Here is a 13,723-nt window from a genome sequence, read left to right as displayed (position 1 = left end):
AGATGAACAAAGGTCTTACGGGTTTGGAACGACATGAGGGTGAGTACTTAATGACAGAATTTTCATTTTGTTCTGGAAAATAAAATAAAAATAAAATAATAATGATAATACTAATTAATAACTAACCCATAAGCAGATCATATGGAAACGTACACATGACACTGGACAAATTCATACTGATTAGTCACCAATTCGCCAAAACGTAGAATAGTTTTGGCATGAGAGTGTGTTGGGCCCTCCTATATAAGCTGATATGTGCCTCTTTTATGATTCTTTTATGGTGCTTTTTCGACTTTGCTAGTCAATGTTTATTGTACACTTTCGTCCTTTAGAAAAGTCTGAACATTCTGCAAAAAAATTCCTTTTGTGTTCCATAGAAGAAATAAATTAATTCCTTTTTGGAATGAGATGAGGGTGAGTAAATGACAAAATTTATATTGGGTGAACTGTTCCTTCAACTGATTCTCTGTTTAAGGAGCCATGGCCTAACAGCACACAAGTTGTAGACACATTAAGCCTTGGTGCTCATGCATTAAAATCTGACCTGCATCATGTCCTGATTCTGTTCCACCTCTAATAAATGATGGTGGGTCCTCATAAAGATTGCATAAAAACATTTCTTTCAGAGTGTCCAATCCTTTGGGGATGTTTTAGTTGTACAAGTTGTGAGTCTTACTGGCGATTTAAACCCAGGGGCATCAGCTCTGCTGTTTTGTGCTGTGTGAGAGATTTATGAGTGTGTTCTGCGGAGGAGGGATCTCATGCATTTGGGCTTTTTGTTGTCAATGCGAGGAGTCTTTTGTCTCTGACCTGTAGAGCTGAATATGTTTGACCAAACATCATCAGGTGAAACAGGCCCGGAAATAGAAAAGGGGTGCGTGCATTTCACAGGATTAGTCCATATAATGAAATGGCTGTTGAGTCCAGTTCACATTTGTGTTACATGGGAAAAGAGTTTAATCTTTCATAACAATTAAATGTTTGCTTAACAGTTTAGCAGAAACTTTTATGCATTAATTAGATGTTGGTCAGAAAAGTGAATTCTAGAGATGTGAGTATAATCTGACAGCAAACAGTAGAGTATATTTTGCACAAGGAATCTTAAAGAAGTACACTTTAGCATACATTTAAAAAGATTACTTATTACTGAAATAATATGCTTTAAAAGAATATAAGTGTGAACTAACTAACAACTCTATTGTAAACTGAAATATACTTTAATGTAATTTTTATTGAAAGTTGTATGTCGTGTATTTAAATATATTTGTAACTCTACATTTGTAATGATGAAGTTGCAACTTAGTACATTTAAAATATATTAACTTTATATATAATATCGAACAGCACACGGATAAGGTCCATTCACACCAAGGACGATAACTATATAGTTCCAAAAATTGTTCTGAATATAAAAGAATAGCAGAGTCCACACCACAACTATAACGGTAACAGCACAGAGAAATTATATTGTTGGAATCACTTTCAGATTGATTTTATTCCCGCTGATAAACAATAAAAACAGTGACCGCCAATCCATTCTGCTTCAAAGAGCTTGAACATTTAAAATGGAAGACAACAAAACTCAGCGCACACTTAGAATAAACAGAACATTATCGTATGCTGCGTGGACACTAATATAGTTATCATTTAATTATCTTTATAGTTATTGTTCTTGGTGTAAACGGGCCTTTATAATCAGGTTATCGAACTGTTAGAATTAAGTACTTTAGTACTTTAACCCTCTGGAGTCTGAGGCTGATCTGGGGTCCTGGAGTAGTTTTGACATGCCCTGACATTTATGCTTTTTTCAGTTGCATATAAACATATTAATGACAAAAGTGTCATTACACTGTATTTTGCAGAAACTAGGCTACACTAATATGTAAGCAACAAGTATGTACATGTTTGTATTTTTGAGAGAATTACATACATGCTTGTTTAAAAAAAAAAGTCACTGAAATAAGGCCTCAAAACACATACTAAACATTTTTTCACATATTTTTTATATAATTGTGCTTTAATATATTAGTCAACAATGAAAATACAGTAAGTGTACTTCTTTAAAGCATGACAAATTTAAAATTTACTTAAAAGTAAAGCTTTTAATTTGAAATTATTACAAAGTGCAGTTTTTAATAGTGTACTTAAGTGTGTTAAGAGGCACAGTGTGAAAAGTGTCTCTTTAAGTACATCTAGTGGCCTTTTCATTAGTATTATATTTAGGGATTTATATCAGCCACAATATCGGTATCGGGCAATATATGTTCATTTTTAATGTAATCGTTATCGACCCAAATTTGGCCAATACTGTATATATTAAAGCCGATAAATAATGAATTAGTTCCTTCAGCTGAGACACTTCAGATGCGTACTGTTCACAATGATGGTTTTGAATTGCTTGAAATATAATTGAAATCACTTCAAAAAGGAAGTGCAACGTGCAGTGCAAGTCTGTCATAAAGGCTACATAAAATTATAATGAGAACATTCTGTGCTTGGGACATGGCTTTTAATGGTGAGACTTTTGTTTTTGTAATCAGGCTGTCAAAAATTATATAAAAATTTGGATTTAGATTTATCGACCAATATATCGGTTATCGGCTTTCAAATATAAAAATTATCGGTTCATCCCTAATTATATTATCTACAAATAATACTACAGTTTTTCAAAAATCTACTTTTAAGATTTGAAGTATACTACAAGTGCACATTCAGTACAGTTAAGTGCACTTCTTTTTCACATGTGTTTAGTTGCCAATGCACTTTTTCCCCCTTTGGTATAAGATTAGTAAGAAAATGTAAGATTTATTGCATTAAAAACAGTCATAGTTTTTGCATTGCCATTTTCACCTCCTGTTTTTGTTACTGTACCTTTAAGACTGTACATTTTACATTGAAATGTTCCATGTTATGGTTAACTAACCTTTGCGTAGTGGTATAGTTCACATTGTTGTCCATCAGGGCAGGCCAATGTGCTAAATACAGAGTAGGGGTTAAAATGTAAATTTGGGCGGTCATATGTTAATGTGGTTATTGCCATGTTGTCATAACCATGATGATTTAACCTGTTTTTGCAGCTTAGATTTCATAAATGGTCTGAATAGACTGCTTCGTGAATCTTATAGTATATTTATTGAAATAAAGCAAGAAAAATCCTGTTTTTTGTGATATGTCCCACCTAACATTTTGCACAACCACTTAGAAGAGCCAGCATTCTGTGACCTCTGACATGATACGGGCCATGCTGCTTTAAATGAGCTTCAGTCAGCGACGGAGCGGACTGTGACACCGCTGATAACCTCCATCACATCCTCCTCTCCCCACTGGGTCAGAAAGGCCACGACCAGCCCACCTCTGCCCCACCAAACGCTCACTCATAAAGGTCAAGGCTGCGACCCTCCTTTGCAGGGCTTAATCTCTACAGGTTAACACGTTACTCTGGGAACCTAATTTGGATAATATTGTAATGAATGCTGATAAAATACATAAGATTAAAAGAATTGCGCTTTGAAGTCGAGCTCCCCTCCCTGTTGGAGAAAAGTACATATTGACTTTAGAGGTTTGAGGCTTTTTGATGTTCTCTTTGACTTGTGAGACCTGCACTCCAGTAATTAGAATGATTGGGGCTGCACCAGCGGAAGCTGCATGTGCTTATGGGTAAAAGTGTTTCGTGGATTTAAATGCATCGGCGTTTGAGTCATAGGCTGGTTTCCGTTGCAGCCATGTGTTGTGGTATGAAAGCATGCAGACTTATCTATAGCATGCAAAGATTGTATTTGCATTTGCGTCTTTACCCTGCAGTTGAAGATTTTTTTATCGCAGGCTGCATCAGAGGCGTATAACGGTGCGCTGTGCCCAAGTTGCAGTGAAGCATTGCTGGTTGATTTTAGTATAAAAGAAACTACCATCCAGTGCATCTTGATAAGATTCTGCTCAATGTCAAATAGGTGCCTCATAGAAGCATTCAGTAAGATGAAACCTTTAAAACTTTATCACAGTTTACGATACACCCCAAAGATAAGGCACGGACAGCATTCCTGTGTTTCTGAAGAAAACTGTTGAAATTTCAAGCCTATCAAAGACACACCTCATTTAACATACCCCAGAATATAGCGAAAGTTACTAGAGTCAATCATCTCTGGAGCTTATGATAACTCTTGCATTCATTTAAATGAATAGTTCAACAAAGAAATATAAATATTGTAATTACAGTTGCAAGAAAAAGTATGTGAACCACTTGCAGAATCTGTGAAAATGTTAATAATTTTAACAAAATAAGGGAGATAATACAAAATGCATATTATTTTTTATTTAGTACTGTCCTGAGTAAGATATTTTACATAAAAGATGTTTACATATAATCCACAAGTCAAAAAAATAGCTGAATTTATTAAAATAACCCCATTCATAAGTTTGTGAACCATTGATTCTTAATACTGTGTGTGGTTACCTGGATGATCTACGACTGTTATTTTGTTTTGTGATGGTTGTTCATGAGTCCCTTGTTTGTTCTGAGCAGTTAAACTGAGCTCTGTTCTTCAGAAAAATTCTCCAGGTCCTGCAGATTCTTCAGTTTTCCAGCATTTTTTGCATATTTGAACCCTTTACAGCAGTGACTGAATGATTTTGAGATCCGTCTTTTCACACTGAGGACAACTGAGGGACTCAAACACAACTATTAAAAAAGGTTCAAACATTCACTGATGCTCTAGAAAAAAACATGATGCATTAATAGATGGGGGGTGAAAACATTTGGAATTTGAAGATCAAGGTAATTTGTATTTAATTTGTCCTCCAGGAAACATGAAAGTATTTTCTGTTGCTTCCGAAGGGCAGTACTACATGAAAAAAAAATGATATAAGAAAAATTTGGACCTCTTCATCCTGTTCAAAAGTTTTCACCCCCCGACTCTTAATGCATCGTGTTTCCTTCTGAAGCATCAGTGAATGTTTGAACCTTTTTTAATAGTTGTGTTTGAGTCCCTCAGTTGTCCTCCATGTGAAAAGATGGATCTCAAAATCATTCAGTCACTGTTGAAAAGGGTTCAAATATGCAAAAGATGGTGGAACACTGAAGAATTTTTGGGACCTGGAGATATTTTTCTGAAGAACAGAGCTCAGTTTAACTGCTCAGAATAAACAAGAGACTCATGAACAACCATCACACAACAAAAAAATCAGTTGTGGATCATCCAGGTAACCACACACAGTATTAAGAATCAATGGTTCACAAACTTTTGAACTGGGTCATTTTAATAAATTCAGCTATTTTTTTTTGTCTTATGGAATAGATGTAAACATCTTTTATGTAAAATATCTTACTCAGGACAGTACTAAATAAAAAATAACATGCATGTTCACAGATTCTGCAAGTGGTTCACATACTTTTCGTATTTACTCACCATTATGTCATTCCAAACCTGCATGTCTTTATTCTGTGGAACACAAAAGGAGACTCTTTGATGAATGTGCTCTATATTTCAGGTTTTCTGAAGTTGTCTGAAGAACAGACCATAATTTACCTCAAAATCTATTTTCACATTCATCTTGACTGAAGGGGGCAGGATAATATGGGTGAGGTGGTGAATTTTAATGATGAAATAGAATGGACTATTTTTTTATTTTTATTTTTTTTAAAATCACTATTGCCAAGTGCATAGGCTTTCTAGCATTAATATTAGGCTGCTATAGAACATTTTAGATAAGGACAGTCTGTTTCACAGTCACATTTATGATTGGCACATTTCACGTATTAACCTACAAACTTCCCGTGCCACAAAGAATGCGGCTCTACTTAGAAGGCTAAAGGTATGATGAATTTGGAGGGCTAGATAATTGGTCATAGTTATTTGATTATTTTACTGTATTGTTATTGTTTGTCAGCAGTTGTTCTGGCTGTTCAAACTTACCATAAAGTTATGCATCTGTTAAACCGGTCACAATAAGTGTGTTACTTTACTTAGTTAAGCTGTCGCAATGAGCGTGTGTTTTATAGTAAAGCAGATGCAATCAATTACTTTTGGTCGTTATGGTGGTGGCATCATGGTAACTTGTCTGTATTCATGGTAAAACTGCTGATATTGTGTATCTAAGACATATAATATCTGGTTGTCTAAAACATATTTCATGATATCAATGAGTCGAATTTTCAAATATGTTGGCCTTTTGTTGTTTTATGTAAAATTATTCAATGCTCTGTATTTGCTCAGTAGCTTTTAGTTCCATAATTGTATTAGCGACTGGTTTTGTTTATGGTCCGACAAATACATGAATTGGCCACGTAATTGAAATCAGTGTTGGGGAAAGTTACTTTTAAATGTAATGCATTACAATATTGTGTTACTCCCTAAAAAAGTAACTAATTTTTTTTATGAAAAGTAATGCGATACATTACTTTTGTGTTACTTTTTCTCACCTGGGCTGGGCTTGCTTGTTTGTTTTTTAATAACAGCAAAAAAGTTTTTTACATTTTTGGCAAATGTAAATGCCCTTTCACACGAAAAGTGAAATGAATAAGCCTCAGGCTGAAGGAAATGCACTGTACAGTAGAGGGCGCAGCTCAAACAAACCTTTTAGCTCTGCTGTCAATCTGGATTAAAGAAAAATAGTATACAGGAGATGAAAGTTCAACACTCTTATTTCTAAATCTAATCTACAGTAATTTTTGCTTATTAGTATGGTTGAATTAGATAATTGAAGGTCAGCAGCAAAGACATTGGTTAATAAAGTGAGATTAAATACATAAAGTATATTTGTGTAATTTATTATAGTTAATTATTACAGGTTTGCCTAAAATTCTGAGATTTTATTTCAGTGTTTTTATTCATTTTGAGGAATACTGAATGTTTTCGTGCAAGTGAGATGAGCAAATGCATGTTCATATTTGGTCCAGAACTACAATAACCATCATGTTCACACAGCGCACACAACACCTCTGCACTTTATTTCTCTCAACATGGGGACAGGAGAGCTGTCAGTCAATAAATGTGAAAAAGTAACTTGTGTTATTTATTTGAAAAAGTAACTTAGATATTTTGTTGTAAATTGACAAAGTAATGCGTTAATGAGTTACTTGAAAAAGTAATCTGATTACGTAACTCAAGTTACTTGTAATGGGTTATCCCAACACTGGTTGAAATTGTTAGTAAATTTGAAAAACAATTATGAAATAAAATTACAAAGAAACAGCAAGTAACACATTAAATTAAACATGAACTATTGAAGTAGAAAAACTGTAATAGTGTTTTCTTGTAAAAAGTACTCCAATAATATTTTATTTACAACTTTGAAAGATCATTTTTGCGTAAACTGTTTCTTTAACACAAAAAGGGCACGTTGAACCTTCATCTTTCTCTTTTAAACCCCTCTCTTGTCTTTTCCTCTCTGTTTATCTCTCCCCAACTCTCCCTGTCTTTGTCCTCTCGTCTGTCTCTCGGGAGTATATTGCAGGACTTTACAGTAGCGCAGGTTGTCATGTTTGTTTAGACAGTCTCCATTGTGTCTGTCTCCTCACCCAGCTGTTGAAAGGATGAGCCCATCAATACATCTGTTTCAACGGCAGGTCATTAGCAAGGGCTTTATTGTGCCACAGGTTTAGTCACTGAGAGGTAGGGGACCGTGTTTACCCGGCCTTCCCCGCACCCACCGGCTCAGGGATCCCTCGGTCTCGTGACACACCGCTGCTGAGTAGGTGCTGAGTTAGAAGACAATAGAGTCAATTGGATCCCCCTCAGAGTGAGTTTCTCCTTGTGTGCACACGAACGAATAAATGAAGTTCAGTTGGAGTTCAAATGGTTATCTGTCTGACATTGGCGATAAATAAAAGCTCATTAAATCTTTAGACCCGTAAGCTCTACATAACAGTAGAAGGAAGACCTTATAGTGTAGAAGAAGACTATTTATGTTAATGTTAACAATGCTGTTATGAATTGCATTTCAGACACATTTTGTGTGGAATTGAGCTTGCATAGCTTGCTTTTGCTCTCACATACTGATGAAAGCACAGTGCATGTGACATTTTCTGTTTATCTGGTTTGATTCCTTGCTGTTGAAACAATTTAGTATTTGTATTTTTGTATCAGCCAGGTCAATAAATCGTCAAAACGTATTCAGATGTTTTTTGGACTCAGCACTGGCAAAAAATCATGTCCACTTGGCTAATTAATTTTAATAGTTTCCTAGTTTTACTAAAATGTTTTTTGTGAATAAATATTATGTATTAAATTATTTTTAATGTCTTTTCATTTTTTTTATTAGTATTTCTATTGTTTTTTATTTAGTTATTATCTCCTCGTGGAATTATTTGTGCTTCTCTGAGGTTTAGTTAGTAGGCAATAATAATTAATAAACATTATATATTCATTTCAACAATTTTTATTTATGCATTATTTTAATTTTTTATTTTATTTATTTTATTTTGCTATTGGTAAAACCTATATCAGCCGCACTCTAGTTCTTCTCTATTTCCTTTTGTTTATTAAAGGTTTAGTTTTGTCATTTGAGCTGTCCATACATGAACAGTGTGTTGTAAGAGAGCTTTATATGATCTGACATGCATTTCTTCAGTCTCTACAGCTTGAGGAGGAGCTTCAGGAAGCCCAGAGAGAACGAGATAAAGCCCTGGTGCTCAGTCACACGCTGGAAGAAGAGCTACAAACCTTACGCAGGTATCACAAGTTGAACCACCTCACCTTACACTTCACAGTAACAACTCCTTAAATTACTCATTTGATGCCTTTTACTGTTTGTTTGAGTTGTGGTGGAGCATGAACCTGCTTTGACATGCCTTAAGTGTTTAGGGAACTTGCAAATAAACAGAGGTGCAGGACACGAGCAGTTCTGAAGTATTGTAATAATTCAGGTTATGGATAATATGTTGATGTCAGTGCAGGAATTAGGGGAAAACCTTTGCATTAAATTCCAGTGGCGAGGAATGAGGCAGGCTTTGTATTAGAGGTGGTCCAGTCCATCAACACTGGATTCTGGAGGTTTATGCATGTCACAAAACCGTAGTTTTATATAGCCAGACTAGTTTATTCCCAGAAGTGTTCATTGTTGCAGCCTGGGATCTTGTAAATGTTTTGCAGACTTTGAAACTACATGTTGTTCTCCTAGGCACATTAGTCAACAGTATAAAGGCCCTGATATACTCTCAGACAAGTTCTTTTTACTTCTTCACTTGGGGTAAAAAGATGTTTGAAAGCAGTATACTGTTATCGAACATCCTGACACCGTCCATGCTGCTGAGAGTGGCGTTTAGATGAATATGTGAATACGTGCTGCACGCTTTCCTCTCAATAACATAAAAAAAAACAACAAAAAATATAGCTGCGAGCAGCAATTATCGGGGTTCAAGCGCTTTAAGGCCTTTACGCACATGCATAAAAAGGTATCGTGTTTTAATTAGCAAGCATGTAATCATTTTGATCATAGATGAAAAAAGACCATTTTAAAGCTTTTTAACAGTTGGTTTTAAGGTTTTAAACCTAGGACTAGTTCGCCAAAGTTGGTTTTTGAAATAATCTCCAATATTTACCAAACAATTTGATGGACAGAGGCGGTCCTAGAGGCAAAGTTGCTCAGAATGAGGCGTTCTATCATGTGGTACAAATGTAGTGGGTGTACGCAAAAAATTGCGATACGCAATCCTTTACGCACATGAAAAACACGAAGGTGCCCCCTGATGGCCTGTATCTTTAGAATGTCTCACAGGCCTCTAAGGCCGTGAGTCAAACAGGCCCAGCATGTTTCGTTCTGATCGGCCCGATCGATCGAGATGCGTCAATGTCCTCATAGAGGTAGGAGACATTGCATGACAGTTTTCAAGTCGATCAGACTAACGGTGAAGTAGTTATAGCCATTTTCATGTTTTTTCCTGTTATAGTGCCACCAAGTGGCCAGTCGCCACATCCTTTTTCACAAGACCACAGAATGAGCTCTTACATAGGTGTGCTGAGTTTGGTGAAAATATCTCATTCCGTTCATGAGTTATAACCATTTTAATAAAAGTGGCTCCACCCACTTTGAACGTTTTGGAGGCCCTTATGGTGAGTTCACACCAGACGCGACTTGCGCGAATAAATCATAGTTGGACGCTTGAACATTTTGAGTTTACTCGCTTCATTCAATGTAGTCTCAATATGTATATATATATAGCTCAAATTGAGTAAAGACCGTTTTTTACAACTTACCAGATTGTCCGACCTCCTCATTCACTTTCTTCCAAGCAAGATCCTTTTTATTCCTGTTTCTATAAAAGTATGAAGATGTATCGTACAGCGACGATGATTTTGTCCTCCATTGTTGTTTCGGATTTCTGCCTCCTCTCGCTACGTCATAATCACGTCACTAATAGAACAAACTCCTGATTGGTTAACGCGGCGCAAATTTTCGCCAAAGTTCAGATTTTTCAACTCGCGCGAATTACGTGTTACGCACGTCAAAAGCTCAATTCGCGCCACTTCATTCGCGCTGCCTCATTCGCGTGAATCGCGCCGCAGGATGTCTATTCGCATCTTTGCATTGACTTAACATGTAACTCACTCGTGCTTAACGCTTCATTCGCGTTTGGTGTGAACGCACCATTAGGATCTGTGAACCAGAATTTCAACTTTTTTTTTCTTTTTTTTTTGATAACTATTGACAATTAGACTCCAGAGAATCTTGCTGCACTGGTTTGCTTCCAGTCGGGTCAAAATATCAGAAAATTTCACCAACGCCTAACGGTTTAGGAGTTATGAACCATTTGTACTTTTGACCGCTGTAGCGCCCCCACCAGGCCGATCGGGGCAAGCCTTGGTGACATTGTACACGCTGTAAGTACTAACAGCCCTCAAAGTTTCAAGTCTCTACAACTTACAGCCTGCCGATCACTTTTAGGGGAGAATGCTGATCCTTGGAAATTTTAACATTTACTATAGGGTTTCAGCGCTACCCCTAATGACAGCGGTGAGAAAACAGCAGTTAAGAAAGCATCTCATCATAGTAATGTGGGTATGTTTGCACAAGCTCTGCAATTCAGCCCTCCCCTCATGTCACATTTATTTTTATAGCACTTTATACAATAGATTGCTTTAAATCAAGCAGTCGTACACTATAAAAACATAAAAAACAATGTCAGTTAGAAGTACAACTTCAGTTTCTACTAAAAAGCAATTCTCCAATGTGTTCATGTTCATACTCATGTCCGACTTCGACGGACTGAACAAAAGAAACCGAGGAATATTTCCATGTCAAAAAAGGCAGAGCCATAGAGCCACACCCACCTATTATGTCTTTACCATGGACCAATGGTAGTATGAAAGTATTCACCAGCCCAAATGAACTTCGTTTTGGCCTGATTTTGTTCAAAATTATGTCATACCTGTTTGTTCTTTGATTTTGCTTGAGGTATATTTAAAACTTCTTCTACCTGTCGAACTCCTTCTTTTGGTCGTTTATTTGACAATTAGCTGTAGAATGGCTGGAATGTTGATGAGGTGGTTTTTAATCGCAAAACTTGCATAATTAAAAGAGATCCTTTTTGCACGTCACTCTTCAAACTTAACATCATGTGCTTCTGATTGAGGCAGAAAGCATGCATCATGCACTTAGTCTGATCACCGTCCAGCTTTATAACTATAACGATTATGAACATTGAAATTGGCTTTTATGTGTTTTGTTTGCTTTGTCCAGGGAAAAATAAATCGCTCGAGTTTAGTGCAGTGAGTCATTAGATTACCGCAAACTCATGTTCTCAAGGATTGGAGCGTTCGTGTAGTTATGATCTCGAGCCATGTCTCCTGCAGACGCTGTCAGAGGTCTGTCCACATTGAGACTCTCGTAGCTGTTTTGCTAGAGTGCAAAAGCCTCCAGAGGTACCGACCGCAAACGTTTCAGCACCACCTAACATCTGATTGTTTTGGCCTGCGAGTTGAACTCTGTGCTTATTTAAGGTTTTATTCAAAATGATAGTCGGGATCTTAAATAACCAAACCAAACTGTTCCCAGTGGTCGTGATGGACTACCGCAGACCCGCCCTCCCCGGTTCTTGTCTTCCTGCCAGAGGGCTTGTTTGCTTTACTTGGGGTTTATCTGTCAGTGAGGACGGCTTTGATAGATGATATGAAGTAAATACATTTGGCTCATAAACTGGTCGTGCTGGTTAAGTGAGCTGCGTCCGGTTTCGTCGAGATGTACATCCGTGTGTATCAAGGACTTTCCATTTGCATTCGTCACATCTTATTAGATCCCCTCCGCATCTCATTGTGCATGATTTCATGTTTGTGTTTCACTCCAAAAGGGTTTTACCCCCTGATCATGCCATAGGAGAACTTTCGGTAACAATTTAAAATAAGGTTCACGTAGGTTTAGTTCATTACAGCATTTATTAATCTAACTTAATGTTAATTAATACATATACATTTTTAACATTTCAAACATATACATTTTTAACAATTCAAATAAATTAACATTAGTCAATGTTTTATGGACAAACATGAATTATCAATGAACAATTGTAGATTTCTGTTCAAAAGTTTGGGTTTGTTAAGATTTTTAATGTTGTCTCTTCTGCTCACCAAGGCTGTGTTTATTTAATGAAAAATACAGTAAAATAGTAATATTTTTTACAATTTAAAATATATATTTTCTAGTTTAATACATTTTAATACATTTTCAAGAAAAATTTCTTCTTATTATCAAAGTTGAAAACAGTTGTGCTGCTTAATATTTGTGTGGAAACCAGATTAATTGAGGAATGGAAAGCAGTAGCTTGAAATGGAAATCGTTTTTTTACATTATAAATGTCTTTACTGTCACTTTTAATGCATCCTTGCTGAATAAAAGAATTAAATTCTTTATAAAATCTACAAAATGTATAAATACTGTATTGTTTGTTGCTAATTCATGATACCTAATGCATTAACTAACATTAACAAAATGAACCATAAAGTGCTACAATTGTTTTTAAGGTCCACAAAGAACTATTCTCTAGTTCTTTAGAAATTATCCGGAAACTAATTTGCTTATCTGAATAATCTGTTAATGTTCTGAGGAACTTTTTAATCTCCTAAGAACTAAATATACCTCATTTGGTGTGTATATGGTGCTCAACTACGGGATCTACAAACCTTTCTCAGTTTGGTGCTATACACTTCCAAACTCACTTAATCTGAGAAGAGAGTTCTCACTCTTGTAGTCTTTTCTGTCTGTCCCAGCAGGAGAAGGAGAAGGAACACATTGTATTTCCCCAGACAATCTGCATTGTGTGAGCGTCAGGGTGTCCAGCGCTGGTCTGCAGCCCCTGCCAATGTGGTTTCAGCACTGAACCTTTAAAAGGAGAATCCTCCAGGCCCAACAAAGGCCAGAGTATGGCTGCGTGTGTTTGCTCTCAGGATTGCCCGACCACCTCCATTGTGTCTTTTAGGATAACAGACAGTCTATGTCACATGAAAGGGCAGTGAACAGATGAGAGAGAGAGAATGGGGTGGTAGAAAAAAATGTCTGCGGTGTGAACCTCGGGCTCTGATAGAGCCGACTCGGAATAGTGCAACGCTCCCTGCTGATAAAGAGAAACACTTAGGCAATTTTGTTCGCTTGGGGTGGGTTGTTTTAATAGGTTATCATTGGCCGGCCAGTGAAGGAGAGGTTAGACTGTGAGTTTAAGGTGCTTTGTTTGAGCGTCAGCCAGGAAGGAGGCAGCTCTGTATAGACGTGTATTAACACCGCAGGTCCCCATACGACC

General features: G+C 36.6%; 1 protein-coding gene across 3 annotated transcripts in view; it reads left to right on the top strand.

Annotated features, from left to right (window-relative positions):
* Positions 1-13,723, top strand: part of mipol1 (mirror-image polydactyly 1) — a 94,337-nt gene that overhangs the window by 65,990 nt on the left and 14,624 nt on the right. For 2 of the 3 annotated variants that reach the window (XM_051867307.1, XM_051867306.1), the window contains one exon: positions 8,566-8,666. In XM_051867307.1, coding sequence (XP_051723267.1) covers positions 8,566-8,666 — 101 coding nt within the window. Of the gene's footprint in view, positions 1-7,591; positions 8,546-8,565; positions 8,667-13,723 lie in introns of those variants that run through there. The other variant, XM_051867308.1, reaches the window with a different exon arrangement.

Source organism: Ctenopharyngodon idella, chromosome 17 (assembly GCF_019924925.1).
Source record: "Ctenopharyngodon idella isolate HZGC_01 chromosome 17, HZGC01, whole genome shotgun sequence".
NCBI classification, from domain to species: Eukaryota; Metazoa; Chordata; class Actinopteri; order Cypriniformes; family Xenocyprididae; genus Ctenopharyngodon; species Ctenopharyngodon idella.
The sequence above is the reverse complement of the archived record's forward strand: the minus strand, read 5'-3'. Positions and strand labels throughout refer to the sequence as shown.